Genomic DNA, 19,470 nt, shown 5'->3' with positions numbered 1-19,470 from the left:
TGGTGAAAAAGGATGTCACTTAGCATTGGCGGACACAGCAAAGTGAGGGTTTTGAACTCTTAATGAGTAATAAGTAAAAAGACAATGCAAGTCTTAATGTCTTATAAATAAGTGATGTGTTTGCCTAGGTAAATGGACTGTTGTCCCCAATAAACTGATCTGTAGGAGTTTTCTGGGGTAAACAGTGAAGTTATTTATTGCCTTATATCCTCATTTTTCCTAAGCAAATATCTTGGAGGAATCAACTACATCAAATTGGCATCAGTGATCCACAGTTTTTGTTTTTCCCTTTATAAGTGTTTATTCTAGGAATATTTTTAAGCTACCAACATACCAGAAAAAAGTTATTTGCCATTGTCCAGTTGTTTGTCTCACGTAGAAAGTATCTTCTTTAATTTTCATAACCTGTTAATGGAAATAATATCCACATTTTACAGAGAATAAATGTTAGGAAATCTGATAATCAGATGCATATCATCTGATTCCAAAGTCTGTGCTCTTATCCCTCTTAGCTGTTATACTTCACTACAAAATAAACAAATAAATGAACATACCAACAAACTATTGTGGAAAAAAATTCAGTTTCTCTAGAAAACCCATTAGATTTATTGTAATATTTATTGAGTGAAATTCTATTTGTGACTGTTTCCCCCTGTTTCTCCAAATTGTGGGACCATGTCTTTAACTGTATTCAACCCAATATGATTTATCTATTAAAATCATATATGTTACTTAAGTAAGAATATTAAGTAATAAAATAAATCCTAAAGAAATGTGTGTCCCCAGTGAGCTGTGCCTATTACTGATCTATGACTTTTGAGGTGCAGAATGGGAGAGGGCTTGCAGAACTGATTTAAAATCTTATGACATTGGTGCAAAGAATTCAATAAAACTAAAAGGTGCTTCTTTCATTGCATATGGAAGTCTTTGTGTAATTTCCAGTTTCATACTAACAACTAGCATCTGTTGATCATGCCCTGACTATTTGAGACCCAATAGCTTCCTCCCCCAAAACACACACATTTCTTCCCAAACTGGACTTTGCTATTTAATCATGCCGCCCATTCCTAGCAATCCTGGGCTGTGGGAGCATTGTTATGTTTTTCCTTCAAGGCTTTAAAATGACTGGTGCAAGAGTCCAATCTGAGTTAGAAATTACATGATGTCTTCTATCCTCTTCTTATCTTATATGCATACAGAAAAAGCAAAGAGGGTTTACATGTTGTAGTTGTTATGAGTTTTGATTGGGAGGCCGTTAGGCTTGTGGTGAGGCCATGCTACCTGTAGTCGTTATTATGTAAGTTTATCCGCCTTCCTGTGGCTAACAGCTTTATACTTTACGAACGTATGTTTACATTTATGCATGTTCATATATTTGTGTATATATATATCTTTATACCCTGTATGAGTATGTATATATACCTACTTGATCCAGACCTGCCCGCCACCATGCAGTTGGGCCAAGGTATGAAGAAGCAAAATCGTTTTGCAATTTAAGGGTGAAAAAAGTGTATCTTTATACCTAAATAAAGCTAAATACTTCTTCTAGCTTTCTTTATGTTTTGCTTCCTGTGCATAGGTTTAAGTTAAATTGGGATTGCTTAAATTTAATTATTTTTAGAAAAATGGGGAAGTACAGAGAGTAGGTCCTGAAAATGAACATTGACATGAGGACATGAGTTTTCAAACTGAAGAGAGACTTGAATAAAAAAGTACTCCTGGGTGGACTTGTAAATTGTTTTCCCATGGAAACCACAAATCTGTGTATTTCCAGCTACCAGCAAGCTGTGATTACCAAGGAGTGACAAAAGCATAAATGCTATTATTGAGGGGTATCAGCATTATCCAGAATGAAAGAAAATTGATGAGTGATTAGCACCCCAGGTTCTTTCCTCATTACCATTACATCTATCTGTCTATCTATTTATCTATCATCACTATATAAAAATATATATCTATTTAAACATATATATATGTACATGTACTATATATAAACATATATCTATTTAAACACATATATGTGTATATATATATATGTATATATATATACATATGCATATAATAGTAGCTGGTTTCCCTTTCTGAAAATGACATTATTTAAAATTTTATTTTTAAGATGCAGAGAATGCTATTGAAAGTTTCCAGAATTAATCTCTGCCTCCTTATAAGATGTTACCAACTAAAAGAGGTGGGAAAGTTAGGCTTGCATAATTATGAAAAGAATAAGATGGGCAAAAAGATGTTGGGAAATGCTTTAGGAAGGACTCCAAAGTATTTAAAGTGAGGTTATTTTTTGTGCATGTAGTAAAGATTGGAAGCCAGGTAGAAGGCCTTTGGAAGCACTTGAGCATGAACTGGTGAAACTAATTTTTTTAAATGAGAAATTAATGGTAGGCTTATTTTTTAATTTATTGTTTTACAAGGTTCCACTTGAATGGTAGCTCTGTTAAATAATTTAGTTACCTGAAGTTAAGAGTGAATATTTGGAAATGGACAGGAACCTGGTTTAGAGTCAATAATCAAAGGGCAGTATTAAACAAACACTTCTCAGTGCCCCTGTGTGGGTTTGGTGTTTGCAGTCCTCTTTTGTAAGACTTTGCAGGTGACCTAGAACTCTCCTAATAATGAAGAACTAACTTGATGAGGAGGCAGGAAGCAAGAAGTAGTAACAGAAGGACCAGTGTCCCAATTCTGTCTCAGTACTAGCTATAAATTTGGGCAAGTCGCTAAAATTATTTGAATTGAAGTTTTTTCTCTATAAAATAAAGTTGATGGTGGCCTTACCCAAGTCATAGCAACACTGTAAAAATTAAATCAATCAACAGTAGTGGATTTTTTTCTAAATGTTCATTAAATCATGGGGAGATGGTGCAAATAAACAAACACATCCAAATTAATAAAACTGAAAAAAAAAAAAAAAACGCTGCAGGGAATGATCATTAATTACAAGGTAGACCAAGTTGGAATAAGAGCTTACGAGGATTCAGCTCACCACAAACCCAAGTTTTGCATCCTCAAAATAGTTATAACCTAAGGAAAGGAAGATGACTTTATCTATTCCACTACACTATCGACTCAGAGTCCTTAAGGTTTGTACCAAAGAAAGAACTGGGGACCTTCATTCAGGCATTGAACAGGAATAGGTCCCTAATAGGTCTCAAGTAACTTAAGAGATACTTAAGACATAAACATGAACAATATGGTCCCCACCCTCATGGAGCTTACAATCTAATGGACTTACTTCATATGACTAAGAAGTGCTACCGTCACCATCATAGAGAATGATTGGAAGGGAAGAACAACAGTTAGACCAGAAAGTCCAGGTAGATATTGCCTTGTTTGAATGAGTGTAGTAATAGAAAAACTGGTACCTGGACTCCATGACCAATATCACAGCATCAGAGGAAAGCAGGAAGGGAAAAGCACCAAGTGGACACAGAGGAAGAATTTTCCTTTGGTAATGATCTGTATGTAGCATAATTTCCAAAAGAGAATATCTGCAAAACTTTGGCATCCTAAACAGAGTCCAAGGCATTATTAGAGCAAAAAAAAAAAAGTGTTTCTGAAAGAATGGTGCACTGACAACCTGGGTCAGAATTATTTTTGGTATTTTAAAGAAAGTAAACAAGAATTTTAAGACTGAAACAAGGAAATTGCCTTTTAACAAGATCCTGCATAATTTTTATGCTAAATTCAAGTAACCAGAGCAATGGAAAATGGGAAAAAAATAAAACATTTAAATCAGTATTAAGGCAGTTGATATTGTTAAGACAAATTGATGATGGTTATACAAAAAAATCTCTATATACTTAAAATTGTTCCAGAGAATAAAATATCTGGAGAGTTTTTCAGTCTGTATTTGAAGATATTAGAATAATCTAAAGGTAATAGCACATCAATCTTAGTTATGAGCATAGAAGAAAATCTCCTAAAATATAGGAAAATGAATCCAGCAGTAAATTACATGAATAGTTCACTATTACAAAAACAACTTATTCCACAACTGAAAAAAATAATTGCCTAATAGAAAAACTATTAAAATAGTTTACCAAATCAATAAATCAAGAGAAAAACAAAAATGTACCATCAACTAATAGATTCAAGACAGGTTTTTTTTAACATCAACATTCATTCATTCCTGTTATGAGTTTTAGTAAAACATAAGTATTTATTGCAATCTCATAGTCAACAATATAATTACTGCTATAGCACTAGAAGCCTTCGAAGAATGCACACCATGGTTATTTGATTATTTTTTTTTCATCAAAAGGTTCTAGTCAACGTAATAAGACAAGAACAATAAAATGGGAATACAAATATTGGAGATTTCCAGATGACATGATTGCCTAGAAAACTCAGAAAATAAACCTGAAAAATATCACTACCTATGAGAGAGTTCAACATGGTAGTCAGTTACAATATCAAAAACAAAAGTTAAAGGTTGGAACAAAACACTTTTAGAATAGCAAACAATATAATAGGATCTGCCCAAATAAAACATTGTTGACCAACATAAAAATAATGTTATTAACCAATGGTAACATATGTCAGTAAGAACAGATATGGCCTAATAAGGATTGCAACTCCACTTTATTTTTTATTAAATACACCCATTTCCACTATTATATTAGGATAAATGTGACAAAATGATCTTAATTTTATTTTGAGTATAAACATGTGGAAAAATCACATTTTAAGGATTGATGAAGGCAGATTTGCCCTGGTGTATTGTTCAAAACCATATAGTTTGAGTCCACTAAAATGACCTCCTGGATGGAGGTAAGTTCAGATAAAGTTAGATGGGAGGAGGCAGGCCATAAAAGAGGAAGGAAGGAAGGAAGAGAAGAAGGACAGAGGGAGAGCAGAAGAGAGGAAGGAAGGAAGGAGGGAAGAAAAGGAGGAAGGAAGGAAGGAAAAGCACATTTAAATCTGGAAAGGGAAATACTAGGAGGATGTTGAAAATCAACTAAAATCATGAAAAAAATGGGGAAAGATAAAAAGTAAACTCTGTCCTAAATCTCTGAGTACTAGAGAACTTTATGGTGCTGGAGAGTTCCTGAAAGTGTACAGTACACTAAGTGGCGTTGATTCCCAAAGAGTTGCCGTTGGATCAAATAAAAGAAAAATCCACTCCATATTATAAATAGTAAACCCAAAGGACATTTTTTTGTACCTGTTAGAAGACATGGGTCAAAAAGCATTTTGTTTGTTTTTTGTTTGTTTTTTTTCATTTTAGCTTTGAAAAGCATTTGTATAAATTTATGCTTTAATATCATCCATGGTCCTCAGTGATATTGACTTGGAGAGATCGCTAGATTAATTAAGAGTTTTGGGCTTCCCTGGTGGCCCAGTGGTTAAGAATCCGCCTGCCAATACAGGGGACAAGGGTTCGAGCCCTAGTCCGGGAAGATCCCACATGCAGTGGGGCAACTAAGCCCGTGCACCACAACTACCGAACCTGTGCTCTAGAGACCGTAAGTCACAACTGCTGAGCCCATGTGCCACAACTACTGAGCCCACGTGCCTAGAGCCCGTGCTCCGCAAAAAGAGAAGCCGCCACAATGAGAAGCCCATGCACCACAATGAAGATTAGCCCCTGCTCGCCGCAAGTAGAGAAAGCCAGCATGCAGCAACAAAGATCCAACACAGCCAAAAATATAAAATAAAATAACATAAATTAATTAAAAAAAGAAGGAATTTTACTTCACACGATATTATACTTAAAATGGAATTTCGAAGTCATTTAATGAGAGACCTCACACCATGCAAAATTGTTTTTACCTCAGGAAAAAAATCCAGTCACTTGCAAGCTCTTATCTAGTCTTTGGCACATTTATATGGATTGGCGAGCTCTCCACTTTATAATGATGGCCATTTCAAAATCGGGTAATATCATTCATAATCTCATATTTTTGTATAATTAATCCTATACAATAGAGCATCATATTATGAATCATCTCATTTTAGTAGTGATGGTCACTTCAGTATTTAAAGACAGCCATTTTGTTAGTGCATATTCTTCATATTTAGGTTAAACACTTCCAGTTCCTTAAACTTGTCATCCAATGAAATACTTTCCAGATCCCTCATTTTTTGCTTCAGGCTTTAGATGATCTCATTTTAGTTGAAAAATGCACCTCTATTATATACCCAGTACTGCACTCCTGATATTAACTGAAGAATGGACTCATATTTTTATAAATTGGATAATTCTAGGAAGCAAATCTACATGACCTTTGCTTTATTACTTGTGTATTAGCCATATGTCCTCTCAAATTTGCTTTTGTATCCATAGCAAATATGAACTAATTTAGATTGATATCAGTGTTACAGTTGCTTTATTTAAAATAAAGTCCTTTTCATTTGATAAACAAGGGAAATAGAGCCAATCATGGCTTTCCAAGATACTAGTGGAGTTGTGGGACTGCATGTGTGTACATGTACTTTTATAGCATGTGAGTGTGAAGGTTTGCATATATGTGAAGTGGTATGTGCGTGCACACAGGCATGCATATAGAGGTGTTCTGCTAGAAGATATTGTTTTTTCATGGCTTCTTGCTAAAGAAATTAACAAGTAAAGAGAATCATGATTTATGTGTTGATTTTTGTGATTTTACATATAAAGTAAAAAAGAGGACAGTAAATGACAAAATGATGCAAAGAAGAGAAAAAATGTGTATGGGTGAGGATATTTTCTTTAGGAATAAGAGAAAAAGAGCAATTCAAGTCTTCTGGAAGGTGTAACAGATAAAACTTGTTTTGCAATTGATAACAAAAGCCCTTTTGTTTTTATGGCCTAAGAGATATTGCTTTTAAAACATTCATAGATCTTCTTGAACATGCAGCTTAGAATTTAGGAATGAAATATTTCTGTAGTACATGTCAATTATTTTTTCTCCAGTTTTATCTCTTTTGTGTACTCCTGCAAAACAAAAAACAAACAAAAAACTATCTCGTTTATATAGATTACCTTATCAAAATTCTGTCACATAAGGAAAAATGAAATTATGTCTTTGTTGTTTGTGTAAGCATTAAAATATTTTCTTAATTTTTTTAGAATCCTAGCCTATAATAAATATGTTTGAGACTATTTAACTAAGAAAATTTCAGATGATTATTCACAAGTTACCATGCACTGAACACAATGTTTCTTTTCACTCAGTATTTTGAAAATATTATTTAAGCCCTATCACATAAGAGAAGTTTGCTAGAATTTAGGGAGAAAGCAAATGCATTTATTAGAACGCTATTATGTTTTAGAGTGTTGGTATCAGTTTATAGTAGATTAAATGTAGAATATTCAGTCCCTTAACTGATTTGTCTGGTTTGTAACTTCTCTATGGTGACTTTAACATGCCACTTGCACTACCACTCCTTTGTTGATCCATATATATTTTAATATGAGCTAGATAAATAAAAAGGTAAAGTGTTCCATACGTGGTGTCCCAAATAGTCTCAAGATAAAGTGAAGACTTGCTAGAAATAGATTTTCAGGCCCAGTCCCTTAAGTTTCAGATACAGTAGATCTGGAGTGGTTAGTTCAACCTGAATTTTTTAAGCATGCAGTTGATTCTGATGACAGGGAAAAGAATTAGGAAAACGCTCATGAAAAATTATTCCAAAAACACATATGAAAGACTTTTGCATTATTGCTGTTTGGAATCACCCATACCACTCATCATATCCACTGATACAAATAATCAAATCAACTACATATGATATTTGAACTGACTATATCTTTAAAATTGGAAAGTAACTGCTTCTCTCAAAAATAAAAAATTAGCATTTTACTCAATTCTCCTTTTCTGTGGTGGGGATTCACTCAAAGTATACAATGTATCACATCAAATAATTTATTTTTATTTTCTTATATATTAGTCTTTAGATTAATTATGTTTTTATTTTTTGTTTGCAGGGTGCAAGTTGAATTTTATATGAATGAAAACACATTTAAAGAGAGACTAAAGTTATTTTTTATCAAAAACCAGAGATCAAGTAAGTCTTTAATTTTATTCCCCTGTGTATATATTTGTATATATGTTTGCCTTAAAAAATTCCAGCTTTGCAATCCTTTTGCAAAATATCTTTTATAGAGAGAAGTAAAATTGATAGTCTTATCTGCCGGGCATTAAAGTTTAGAAAACAATAGATGTTACATCTGGTGGTGTCAAGTCAAGGTTTCTTGACTATTTTACTTCTCGAAATCCCACATCAGTAAGTAGACTTCTGAGTGGACCATTTGGATTGCTAGGAACATTGAGGAAAATCATTTAAGTGAGGGTTCCCCATATTTTAACTGTGAGGGATACCAAAACTTGTTTTGAGAAGACTCTGGTGATTCCAAGTGACCATAACGGGGAATAATTTTCTGGTTTAGTGATTTAGTAGGGAAGAGTTTCCCCATCACACCTAATAACAAGAAACATGTAGGCTGTTCCGAAAGGTACAGATTACTAGCATCCTCCCCTGGAGATTTAAAATCAGAAAGTATAGAGCTAAGCTCAGCATATAACATCTCAGTGATCCTTATCATCAAAAAACCTTGGGAAACGTTGGAACTTCAAGGAGGCATGAAATCAGCATAGTCACTGACCTCCTAAGCCTGTTCAGGCTTGAAGTGCCAGTCATACTTGCCTCCCCCTAGTACCATGTACTTTGAAAAAGCCATAAACAATGAACCAATATGCAGTTTTTTCATGTGATTGTTGCTTAAGATGTCAAGAAGCATTGAGAGGTCTACATTAGACTGGTGTAGACTTTGCTCTTTTTGAATTTTGACCTCCTGGGGTGGTCTAAAGTAAGTTGTGCTTCTTTAGAGTTCATAGAGAGAAACTTGAGTTGTGAGCAGTTACCCAAATACTGACTACAGGGAATATTTCAGTCTGTAAGGCACACAGGTTAGAGAATCTTAATGGCTGGTTAATTTTAGGATTAGGCTAATAATAACTAATGCTTCTCTAATCCAGTTGTTTTGAATTCCCAAGGTGGAATCCCACCAATAGATGTTACCTGGAGAGGCCACATCATTTGCATAGAAGGTTTCCTTTATTTTAAAAATTTTACTAAAAATTTTCTTTCTCCAGGCCAGAAGGAATAGATGTATTATTTGAATACTTTAACAACAGCCAGCTTTGACTAAGCTGTCATTTGAAGAGATCAGTTCTATAAAACCAGGGCAATTTCATTAACAGTTTAGAAGACTTTATAAAGAAGCTAAACCATAAGTACCTAGCATTTTAGTAGGAAAACCCAGGAAAAATTGCACAATTAATAAGCATTAACCTTTTACTGTTAAGAAATATTACCTCAGGTACACTCACTTATAGCAGAGTAAAAACAAAATGGCATTTTATTTCCAGATTTTATTGAGAATTAATTATAGGAAGACCTCAAAATTTTATTCACAGTCTGTGAATCAGTTACCACCTGATAATTGCAGGAAAGGTAATGCTTCTATTAATCAGACTTTAAACATGTTTTGCTTAATATTAATTACTCTTCTTCATCATCAAGTATTATAGGCTGCATAACTGTGAGCGACACAGTTTTAAAGATACATACATGGCAGTCTTAATTCCCACAAATTTTTTTTTAAGATTTCATTGGTATTTAAACCTAAAGTAAAAAGTTGGTGGAGTCTCAAAAATGTGTCTGCGTGTGTGTGTGTGTGTGTGCGTGTGTGTGTGTGTGTGTGTGTGTGTGCTTGTGTATTTCCCAGCATATGCTATTAGGATTTCTCTATAATTATATAATTACTAATTAAATGTATAATACATAATTCTTTACATGATTATAATTTCTCTACAATCAAACCTACAAGGTGCTCAGAAGATACAAGATTTATAACTTACCCTGTGAATTTGTAAACAGCTAGATTTTCTGGCTAGTTAAAATTTATTCCAAAATTCATGGATCTATAAAATGCTTAAACTTCTAAGCATACTTGAACCAATCTTGATCGGACATGATTTTTGTGGCTTCTGAATGCTCAAATGTAGATTTACTCTTAGTGTATAATATTCACTGTCATTTGCGGTTCATACATTCTGTCATTCTCATTTTTTGTTTCAATATTTAGCCACCTAGAACTTCAGAGTGGGTAAGCAATTATGGTATTGTAGATTCTAAACACAATTTGAGTGCTGTACTTAAAGCTGATATTTTTGACAATTCTTTTTAATCTTTTGTGGACTGAGTTCAAATGAAAATCCAATTTTTGTTGTTTGTTTAAAGGTCTAAGAATACGTCTGTTCAATTTTTCTCTCAAATTATTAAGCTGCTTTTTGTACATAATCCGAGTGCTACTAGAAAACCCTTCACAAGGAAATGAATGGTAAGGTATCTTTGTCTGATTTTCTACAATATTCTTTTGATTAGTTTAAATTGTATTATAAGTTTTGAGGTAAAACTGGTAAAAATAACATTATATTAGTTTCAGGTGTACAACGTAATAATTTGATCTTTGTGTACATGAGAAAGCGATCACCACCATAAGTCTAGTTACCATACGTCACCATACAATCCATCCCCTTTACCCATTTTACCCCATTCTCTTCCTTTTCCTCTGATAACCAGCAATCAATGAGTTTTGTTTTGTTAGCATGTTTTGTTTTTTTTATGTTCTACATATAAGTGAAATCATATGGTATTTGTCTTTCTCTATCTGACTTATTTTACTTAGCATAATGCCCTCTAGGTCCAACCATGTTGTCACAAATGTCAAGATTTCCTTCTTTTTATGGCTGAATAACACATTTCATTGTGGGTGTGTATATATACATACACACCACATCTTCTTTATTCATATATCCATCAATAAACACTTAGGTTGTTTCCATATCTTAGCTATTGTAAACACTACTGCAATGAACATAGGGGTGTGTGGTTATCTTTTTGAATTAGTGTTTTGGGGGATTTTTAGGGGATAAATACCCAGAAGTAGAATAGCTGGATTATATGGTAGTTTTATTTTTAATTTTTTGAGGAACCACCATACTGTTTTCCATAGTGGTTGCACCAACTTACTTTCTCACCAATAGTGTAAGAGGATTTCCTTTTCTCTGAAACCTCTTCAACATTTTTTATTTCTTTTCTTTTTAATAATGGCCATTCTAACAGGTGGGAGGTGATATCTCATTGTGATTTTGATTTGCATTTTCCTAATAATTAGTAATGTTGAGAACATTTTCATGTACCAGTTGGACATCTGTATGTCTTCTTTGGAAAAATGTCTATCTGGATCCTATGACCATTTTTATTCCAATTTTTTTTTTTTTTTTTTTTTTTGCTGTTGAGTTGAATGAGTTCTTTAATATTTGGGGTATTAACTCCTTATCAGATATATGATTTGCAAATATTTTTCCGATTTTAGGTTGCCTTTTCATTTTATTGATGGTATCCTTTCCTGTGCAGAAGCTTTTTAGTTTGAAATAGTCCCACTTTTTAATTTTTGCTTTTGTTGCCTTTGCTTTTGGTGTCAGATTCAAAAAATCATCACCAAGGCCTAGGTCAAGGGACTTACCACCTATGTTTTCTGCTAGGAGTCTTAAGGTTTCAGGTCTTACATTCAAGTCTTTAATCCATTTTGGATTAATTTTTATGTATTGTGTAAGAGAGTGGTCTACTTTCATTTTTTATGTGTGTCCTGTTTCCTGAACACAGTTTATTGAAGAGATTGTCTTTTACCCATTGTATATTCATGGCTCCTTTGTCATTAATTAATTGACCATATATGTGTGCATTTATTTCTGGGCTCTATATTCTGTTTCATTGATCTGTGTATCTTTTTTATGCCAATACCATGCTATTTTGGTTACTATAGCTTTGTAGTATAGTTTGAAATCAAGGAGCATGATTCCTCCAGGTTTGTTCTTCTTTCTCAAGATGCTCGGCTATTCAGAGTCTTTTGTAGTTCCATAGAAATGTGTAAATTGGTTGTTTTAGTACTGTGAAAAATGTCATTGGAATTTTGATAGAGATTGAATTGAATCTGTAGATCACTTTGGGTAGTATGGACATTTAAACAATATTAATTCTTCCACTCCATGAGTACAGAATAGCTTTCCATTTCTTTGTGTCTTATTCAATACCTTTTATCAATGTCTTAGAGCTTTCAGTGTACAGGTCTTTCACTTCCTTGGCTAAATTTACTTCTAAGTATTTTACTCTTTCTGATGCAATTGTAAATGGGGTTGTTTTCTTAATTTCTCTTTTTGATATTTCATTATAATTTATAGAAATGCACAGATTTCTGTACAGTCATTCTAGGTATCCAAAGGGAGTTGCTGCCAGGACCCCTGCACAGATACCAAAATCCATGGATGCTCAAGTCCCTTTTAGGAAATGGCATAGTATTTGCGTATAACCCATGAACATCCTTCCATATACTTTATATCATCTCTAAATTGCTTACAATACTGAATATAGTATAAATGCTATGTAAATAGCTGCCAGCATGTGGCAAATTCAAGTTTTGATTTTTGGAAATTTCTGGAATTTTTTTCAAATACTTTTTATTTATTTATTTATTTTTTTGCGGTATGTGGGCCTCTCACTGTTGTGGCCTCTCCCATTGCAGAGCACAGGCTCCGGACGCACAGGCTCAGCAGCCATGGCTCACGGGCCCAGCTGCTCCACGGCATGTGGGATCTTCCCAGACCGGGGCATGAACCCGCGTCCCCTGCATCGACAGGCGGACTCTCAACCACTGCACCACCAGGGAAGCCCCTCAAATACTTTTGATCCATGGTTGATTGAATCAACAGATGTAAAACCCATGGATAAGGAGGGTTGACTGTACATTGATTTTCTATCCTGCAACTTTGCTGAATTCATTTATTAGTTCTAATATTTTTTTTGTGTAGTTTTTAGGGTTTGCTATATGTAGTCTTATGTCATCTGCAAATAATTCCAGTTTTACTTCTTTCTTTCCAATTTGGATGATTTTGTTTCTTTTCCTTGCCTAACTGCTGTGCCTAGGACTTCCAATACTATGTTTATAAAAGAGGCAAGAGTAGGCATCCTTGTCTTGTTCCTGATCTTAGAGGGAAAGCTTTCAAATTTTCATTGAGTATGTTGTTAGCTGTAGGTTGGTGTATATGACCTTCATGATGTTGAGGTACATTCCTTCTATACCTACTTAGTTGAGAGTTTTTAATCATAAGTGGATGTTGAATCAAAATTAAACAATGCCTTTTTTGCATCTATTGAGATGATTATATAATTTTCATCTATTTTGTTAATGCGGTTAATGTTTTTTTTTAAACATCTTTATTGAAGTGTAATTGCTTTACAATGGTGTGTTAGTTTCTGCTGTATAACAAAGTGAATCAGCTATACGTATACATATATCTCCAAATCCCCTCAACTTGCATCTCCCTCCCACCCTTCCTATCCCACCCCTCGAGATGGATACAAAGCACCGAGCTGATCTCCCTCTGCGATGCAGCTGCTTCCCACTAGCTAGCTATTTTACATTTAGTAGTGTATATATGTCCATGCCACTCTCTCACTTCGTCCCAGCTTACCCTTCCCCCTCCCCGTGTCCTCAAGTCCATTCTCTACATCTGCATCTTTATTCCTGTCCTGCCCCTATGTTCTTCATAACCTTTTTTTTTTTTTTAGATTCCATATATACATGTGTTAGCTTAAGGTATTTGCTTTTTCTCTTTCCGACTTACTTCACTCTGTATGACAGACTCTAGGTTCATGCACCTCACTACAAATAACTCAATTTTGTTTCCTTTTATGGCTGAGTAATATTCCATTGTATATATGTGCCACATCTTCTTTATCCATTCATCTGTCAATGGATACTTAGGTTGCTTCCATGTCCTGGCTATTGTAAATAGAGCTGCAATGAACATTGAGGTACATGAGTCTTTTTGAATTATAGTTTTCTCAGGGTATATGCCCAGTAGTGGGATTACTGGGTCGTATGGTAGTTCTATTTTTAGTTTTTTGAGGAACCTTCATACTGTTCTCCACATTGGCTGTATCAGTTTACGTTCCCACGAACAGTGCAAGAGTGTTCCCTTTTCTCCACACCCTCTCCAGCATTTACTGTTTGTAGATTTTTTGATGATGGCCATTCTGACTGCTGTGAGGTGATACCTCATGGTAGTTTTGATTTGCATTTCTCTAATGTCAGTGATGTTGAGCATTCTTTCATGTGTTTGTTGGCAATCTGTATATCTTCTTTGGAGAAATATCTGTTTAGGTCTTCTGCCCATTTTTGGATTGTGTTGTTTGTTTTATTGACATTGAGATGCATGAGCTGCCGGTATATTTTGGAGATTAATCCTTTGTCAGTTGTTTCGTCTGCAAATATTATCTCCCATCCTGAGGGTTGCCTTTTCGTCTTCTTTATGGTTTCCTTTGCTGTGCAAAAGCTTTTAAGTTTCATTAGGTCCCATTTGTTTGTTTTTATTTCCAATTCTCTAGGAGGTGGGTCAAAAAGGAGCTTGCTGTGATTTATGTCATACAGTGTTCTTCCTATGTTTACCTCTAAGATTTTTATAGTGTCTGGCCTTACAATTAGGTCGTTAATCCATTTTGAGTTTATTTTTGTGTATGGTGTTAGAGAGTGTTGTAATTTCATTCTTTACATGTAGCTGTCCAGTTTTCCCAGCACCACTTATTGAAGTGGCTGTCTTTTCTCCATTGTATATTATTGCCTCCTTTATCAAAAATAAGGTGACCATATGTGTGTGGGTTTATCTCTGGGCTTTGTATCCTGTTCCATTGATCTATATTTCTGTTTTTGTGCCAGTACCATACTGTCTTGATTGTTGTCGCTTTGTAGTATAGTCTGAAGCCAAGGAGCCCGATTCTTCCAGCTCCGTTTTTCTTTCTCAAGATTCCTTTGGTTATTCAGGGTCTTTTGTGTTTCCATATAAATTGTGATATTTTCTGTTCTCGTTCTGTGAAAAATGCCATTGGTAGTTTGATATGGATTGCATTGAATCTATAGATTACTTTGTGTAGTGTAGTCATTTACAAAATGTTGATTCTTCCAATCCAAGAACATGGTATATCTCTCCATCTGTTTGTATCATCTTTAATTTCTTTCATCAGTGTCCTGTAGTTTTCTGCATACAGGTCTTTTGTCGCCTTAGGTAGTTTTATTCCTGGGTATTTTATTGTTTTTGTTGCAATGGTAAATGCGAGTGTTTCCTTTATTTCTCTTTCAGATTTTTCGTCATTAGTGTATAGGAATGCAAGAAATTTTGTGCATTAATTTTCTATCCTGCTACTTTACCAAATTCATTGATTAGTTCTAGTAGTTTTCTGGTAGCATCTTTAGGATTCTCTCTATATAGTATCATATTATCTGCAAACAGTGACTGCTTTCCTTTTTATTTTCCATTTCGATTCCTTTTATTTCTTTTTCTGCTCCGATTGCTGTGGCTAAAACTTCCAAATCTATGTTGAACAATAGTGGTGAGAGTGGACAACCTTGTCTTGTTCCTGATCTTAGAGGAAATGCTTTCAGTTTTTCACCATGGAGAATGATGTTGGTTATTGGTTTGTCATATATGGCCTTTGTTATGTTGAGGTAAGTTCCCTCTATGCCTACTTTCTTTAGGGTTTTTTTTATCATAAATAGGTGTTGAATTTTGTCAAAAGATTTTTCTGCATCTATTGAGATGATCTTATGGTTTTTCTCCTTCAATTTGTTGCTATGGTTTATCACATTGGTTGATTTGCATATATTGAAGAATCCTTGCATTCCTGGGGTAAACCCCACTTGATCATGGTGTATGATCCTTTTAATGTGCTGTTGGATTCTGTTTGTTAGTATTTTGTTGAGGATTTTTGCATCTATGTTCATCAGTGATATCGGCCTGTAGTTTTCTTTCTTTGTGACATCTTTGTCTGGTTTTGGTATTAGGGTAATGGTGGCCTCGTAGAATTAATTTTGGAGTGTTCCTCCTCTGCTATATTTTGGAAGAGTTTGAGAAGGATAGACGTTAGGTATTCTCTAAATATTTGATAGAAATCACCTGTGAAGCCATCTGATCCTGGGCTTTTGTTTGTTGGAAGAGTTTTAATTATAGTTTCAAATTCAGTGCTTGTGATTGGTCTGATTATATTTTCTATTTCTTCCTGATTCAGTCTTGGAAGGTTGTACTCTTCTAAGAATTTGTCCATTTCTTCCAGGTTGTCCATTTTATTGGCATGTAGTTGCTTGTATTAATCGCTCATGAGCCTTTGTATTTCTGCAGGGTCAGTTGTTACTTCTACTTTTTCATTTCTTATTCTGTGGATTTGAGTCTTCTCCCTTTTTTTCTTGGTGAGTCTGGGTAATGCTTTATCAATTTAGTTTATCTTCTCGTAGAACCAGCTTTTAGTTTTATTGATCTTTGCTATCATTTCCTTCATTTCTTTTTCGTTTATTTCTGATCTGATCTTTATGATTTCTTTCCTTCTGCTAACTTTGTGTTTTTTTTGTTCTTTCTCTAATTGCTTTAGGTGTAAGGTTAGGTTGTTTATTTGAGATATTTCTTGTTTCTTAAGGTAGGATTGTATTGCTATAAACTTCCCTATTAGAACTGCTTTTGCTGCATCCCATAGGTTTTGGGTCATTGTGTTTTTATTGTCATTTGTTTCTAGGTATTTTTTGATTTCCTCTGTGATTTCTTCAGTGATATTTTGGTTATTAAGTAGTGTATTGTTTAGCCTCCATGTGCTTGTATTTTTTACATATTTTTTCCTGTAATTTATATCCAGTCTCACAGCATTGTGGTCAGAAAAGATACTTGATATGATTTCAGTTTTCTTAAATTTACCAAGGCTTGATTTGTGACCCAAGATATGATCTATCCTGGAGAATGTTCCATGAGCACTTGAGAAGAATGTGTATTCTGTTGTTTTTGGATGGAATGTCCTATAAATGTCAATTAAGTCCTGTTGTTTAATGTATCATTTAAAGCTTGTTTTTCCTTATTTATTTTCATTTTGGATGATCTGTCCATTGGTGAAAGTGGGGTGTTAAAGTCCCCTACTATGACTGTGTTACTGTCGATTTCCCCTTTTATGGCTGTTAGTATTTGCCTTATGTATTGAGGTGCTGCTATGTTGGGTGCATAAATATTTAAAATTGTTATATCTTCTTGGAATAATCCCTTGATCATTATGTAGTGTCCTTATTTGTCTCTTGCAATAGCGTTTATTTTAAAGTCTATTTTGTCTAATATGACAATTGCTACTCCAGCTTTCTTTTGATTTCCATTTGCATTGAATATCATTTTCCATCCCCTCGCACTCAGTCTGTATGGGTCTGTAGGTCTGAAGTGGGTCTCTTGTAGACAGCATATATACGGGTCTTGTTTTTGTATCCATTCAGACAGTGTGTGTCTTTTGGTGGGAGCATTTAATCCTTTTACATTTAAGGTAATTATCGATATGTATATTCCTATTCCCATTTTCTTAATTGTTTTGGGTTCGTCATTGTAGGTCTTTTCCTTCTCTTGTGTTTCTTGCCTAGAGAAGTTCCTTTAGCATTTGTTGTAAAGCTGGTTTGGTGGTGCTGAACTCTCTCAGATTTTGCTTGTCTGTGAAGGTTTTATTTTCTCCATCAAATCTGAATGAGATCCTTGCTGGGTAGAGTAATCTTGGTTGTAGGTTTTTCTCCTTCATCACTTTAAATATGTCCTGCCACTCCCTTCTGGCTTGCAGAGTTTCTGCTGAAAGATCAGCTGTTAACCTTATGGGGATTCTCTTGTATGTTATTTGTTGTTTTCACCTTGCTGCTTTTAATATGTTTTCTTTGTGTTTAATATTTGATAGTTGGATTAATATGTGTCTTGGCGTGTTTCTCCTTGGATTTATCCTGTATGGGAGTCTGTGGTTCGTGGACTTGATTGACTATTTCCTTTCTCATATTAGGGAAGTTTTCAACTATAATCCCTTCAAATATTTTCTCAGTTCCTGTCTTTTTCTCTTCTTCTGTGATGCCTATAATTCGAATGTTGGTACATTTAATGTTGTCCCAGAGGTCTTTGAGATTGTCCTCAATTCTTTTCATTCTTTTTTCTTTATTCTGCTCTGCAGTAGTTATTTCTACTATTTTATCTTCCAGGTCCCTTATCCATTCTTCTGCTGTTGACTTCTTCTAGAGAATTTTTAATTTCATTTATTGTGTTGTTCATCATTGTTTGTTTGCTCTTTAGTTCTTCTAGGTCCTTGTTAAACGTTTCTTGTATTTTCTCCATTCTATTTCCAAGACTTTGGATCATCTTTATTATCATAACTCTGAATTCTTTTTGAGGTAGACTGCCTATTTCCTCTTCATTTATTAGGTCTGGTGGGTTTTTAACCTTGCTCCTTCGTCTGCTGTGTGTTTCTGTTTTTTCTCATTTTGCTTAACTTACTGTGTTTGGGGTCTCCTTTTTGCAGGCTGCAGGTTCGTAGTTCCCCTTGTTTTTGGTGTGTGCCCCCAGTGGCTAAGGTTGGTTCATTGTGTTGTGTAGGCTTTCTGGTGGAGGGGACTGGTGCCTGTGTTCTGGTGGATGAGGCTGGATCTTGTCTTTCCTGTGGGCAGGACCACTTCCGCTAGAGTGTTTTGAGGTTTCTGTGACCTTATTATGATTTTAGGCAGCCTCTCTGCTAATGGGTGAGGTTGTGTTCCTTTACTGCTAATTGTTTGACCTAGCGTGTCCAACACTGTAGATTGCTGGTGGTTGAGTGTTTCTTGGTCTTAGTGTTGAGATGGAGTTCTGTGGGAGAGCTTTTGCTGTTTGAGATTATGTGGAGGTCTCTGGTGGATCAATGTCCTGAACTCTGCTCTCCCACCTTCGAGGCACAGGCCTGACACCTGGCCGGAGCATCAGACCCTGTCAGCCACATGCCTCAGAAGAAAAGTGAGAAAATAATAAAGAAAGTAAAAAATAAAATAGAATAAAATAAAATAATGTTATTAAAATAAAAAAGCAAAAAAAAATTAAAAATTAAAAAATTAAAAAGTATTAAAAAAGGAAAAGAAAGAAAAAAGAAGAGAGCCACGAAACTAAAAAACAAATTCACCAATGATAAGAACACTAAAAACTATAGTAAAACCAACCAACAAACAAAAAAATGGACAGATAGAAACCTAGGATAAATGGTAAAACAAAGCTATACAGGCACAATCACACAAAGAAGCATACACATACGCCCTCACCAAAAGAGAAAAAGGAAAAAAATATATATACATATATATATATATAAACAAAAAAAGGAAGAGAGCAACCAAATTATTAAGCAAATCTACCAATGATAATAAACTCTAAAAACTAAACTAAGATAAACATAAAACCCGAAAGAAATTAGATGCAGAAAGCAAACCCCAAGTCTACAGTTGCTCCCAAATTCCACCGTCTCAATTTTGGAATGATTTGTTGTCTATTCAGGTATTCCAGAGATGCAGGGTACATCAAGTTGATTGTGGAAATTTAATCCACTGCTCCTGAGGCTGCTGGGAGAGATTTC

At 34.6% G+C, this 19,470-nt stretch overlaps 1 protein-coding gene across 27 annotated transcripts in view; it reads left to right on the top strand.

Annotated features, from left to right (window-relative positions):
- KCNT2 (potassium sodium-activated channel subfamily T member 2) overlaps nt 1–19,470 on the top strand; it is a 414,242-nt gene that overhangs the window by 140,362 nt on the left and 254,410 nt on the right. For all 27 annotated transcript variants that reach the window (XR_009517121.1, XR_009517118.1, XR_009517125.1 and 24 more), the window contains 2 exons: nt 7,916–7,995; nt 10,234–10,333. Coding sequence is in view for 19 of the 27 variants with exons in the window: in XM_059998767.1 (XP_059854750.1) it covers nt 7,916–7,995; nt 10,234–10,333 (180 nt within the window). In the remaining 8 variants the exon portion in view is untranslated. The remainder of the gene's footprint in view (nt 1–7,915; nt 7,996–10,233; nt 10,334–19,470) is intronic.

The sequence above is a fragment of the Delphinus delphis genome, chromosome 1 (genome assembly GCF_949987515.2).
Source record: "Delphinus delphis chromosome 1, mDelDel1.2, whole genome shotgun sequence".
Taxonomy (NCBI): Eukaryota; Metazoa; Chordata; class Mammalia; order Artiodactyla; family Delphinidae; genus Delphinus; species Delphinus delphis.
Note: the sequence above shows the minus strand (reverse complement) of the source record. Positions and strands in the feature narration are given on the sequence as shown.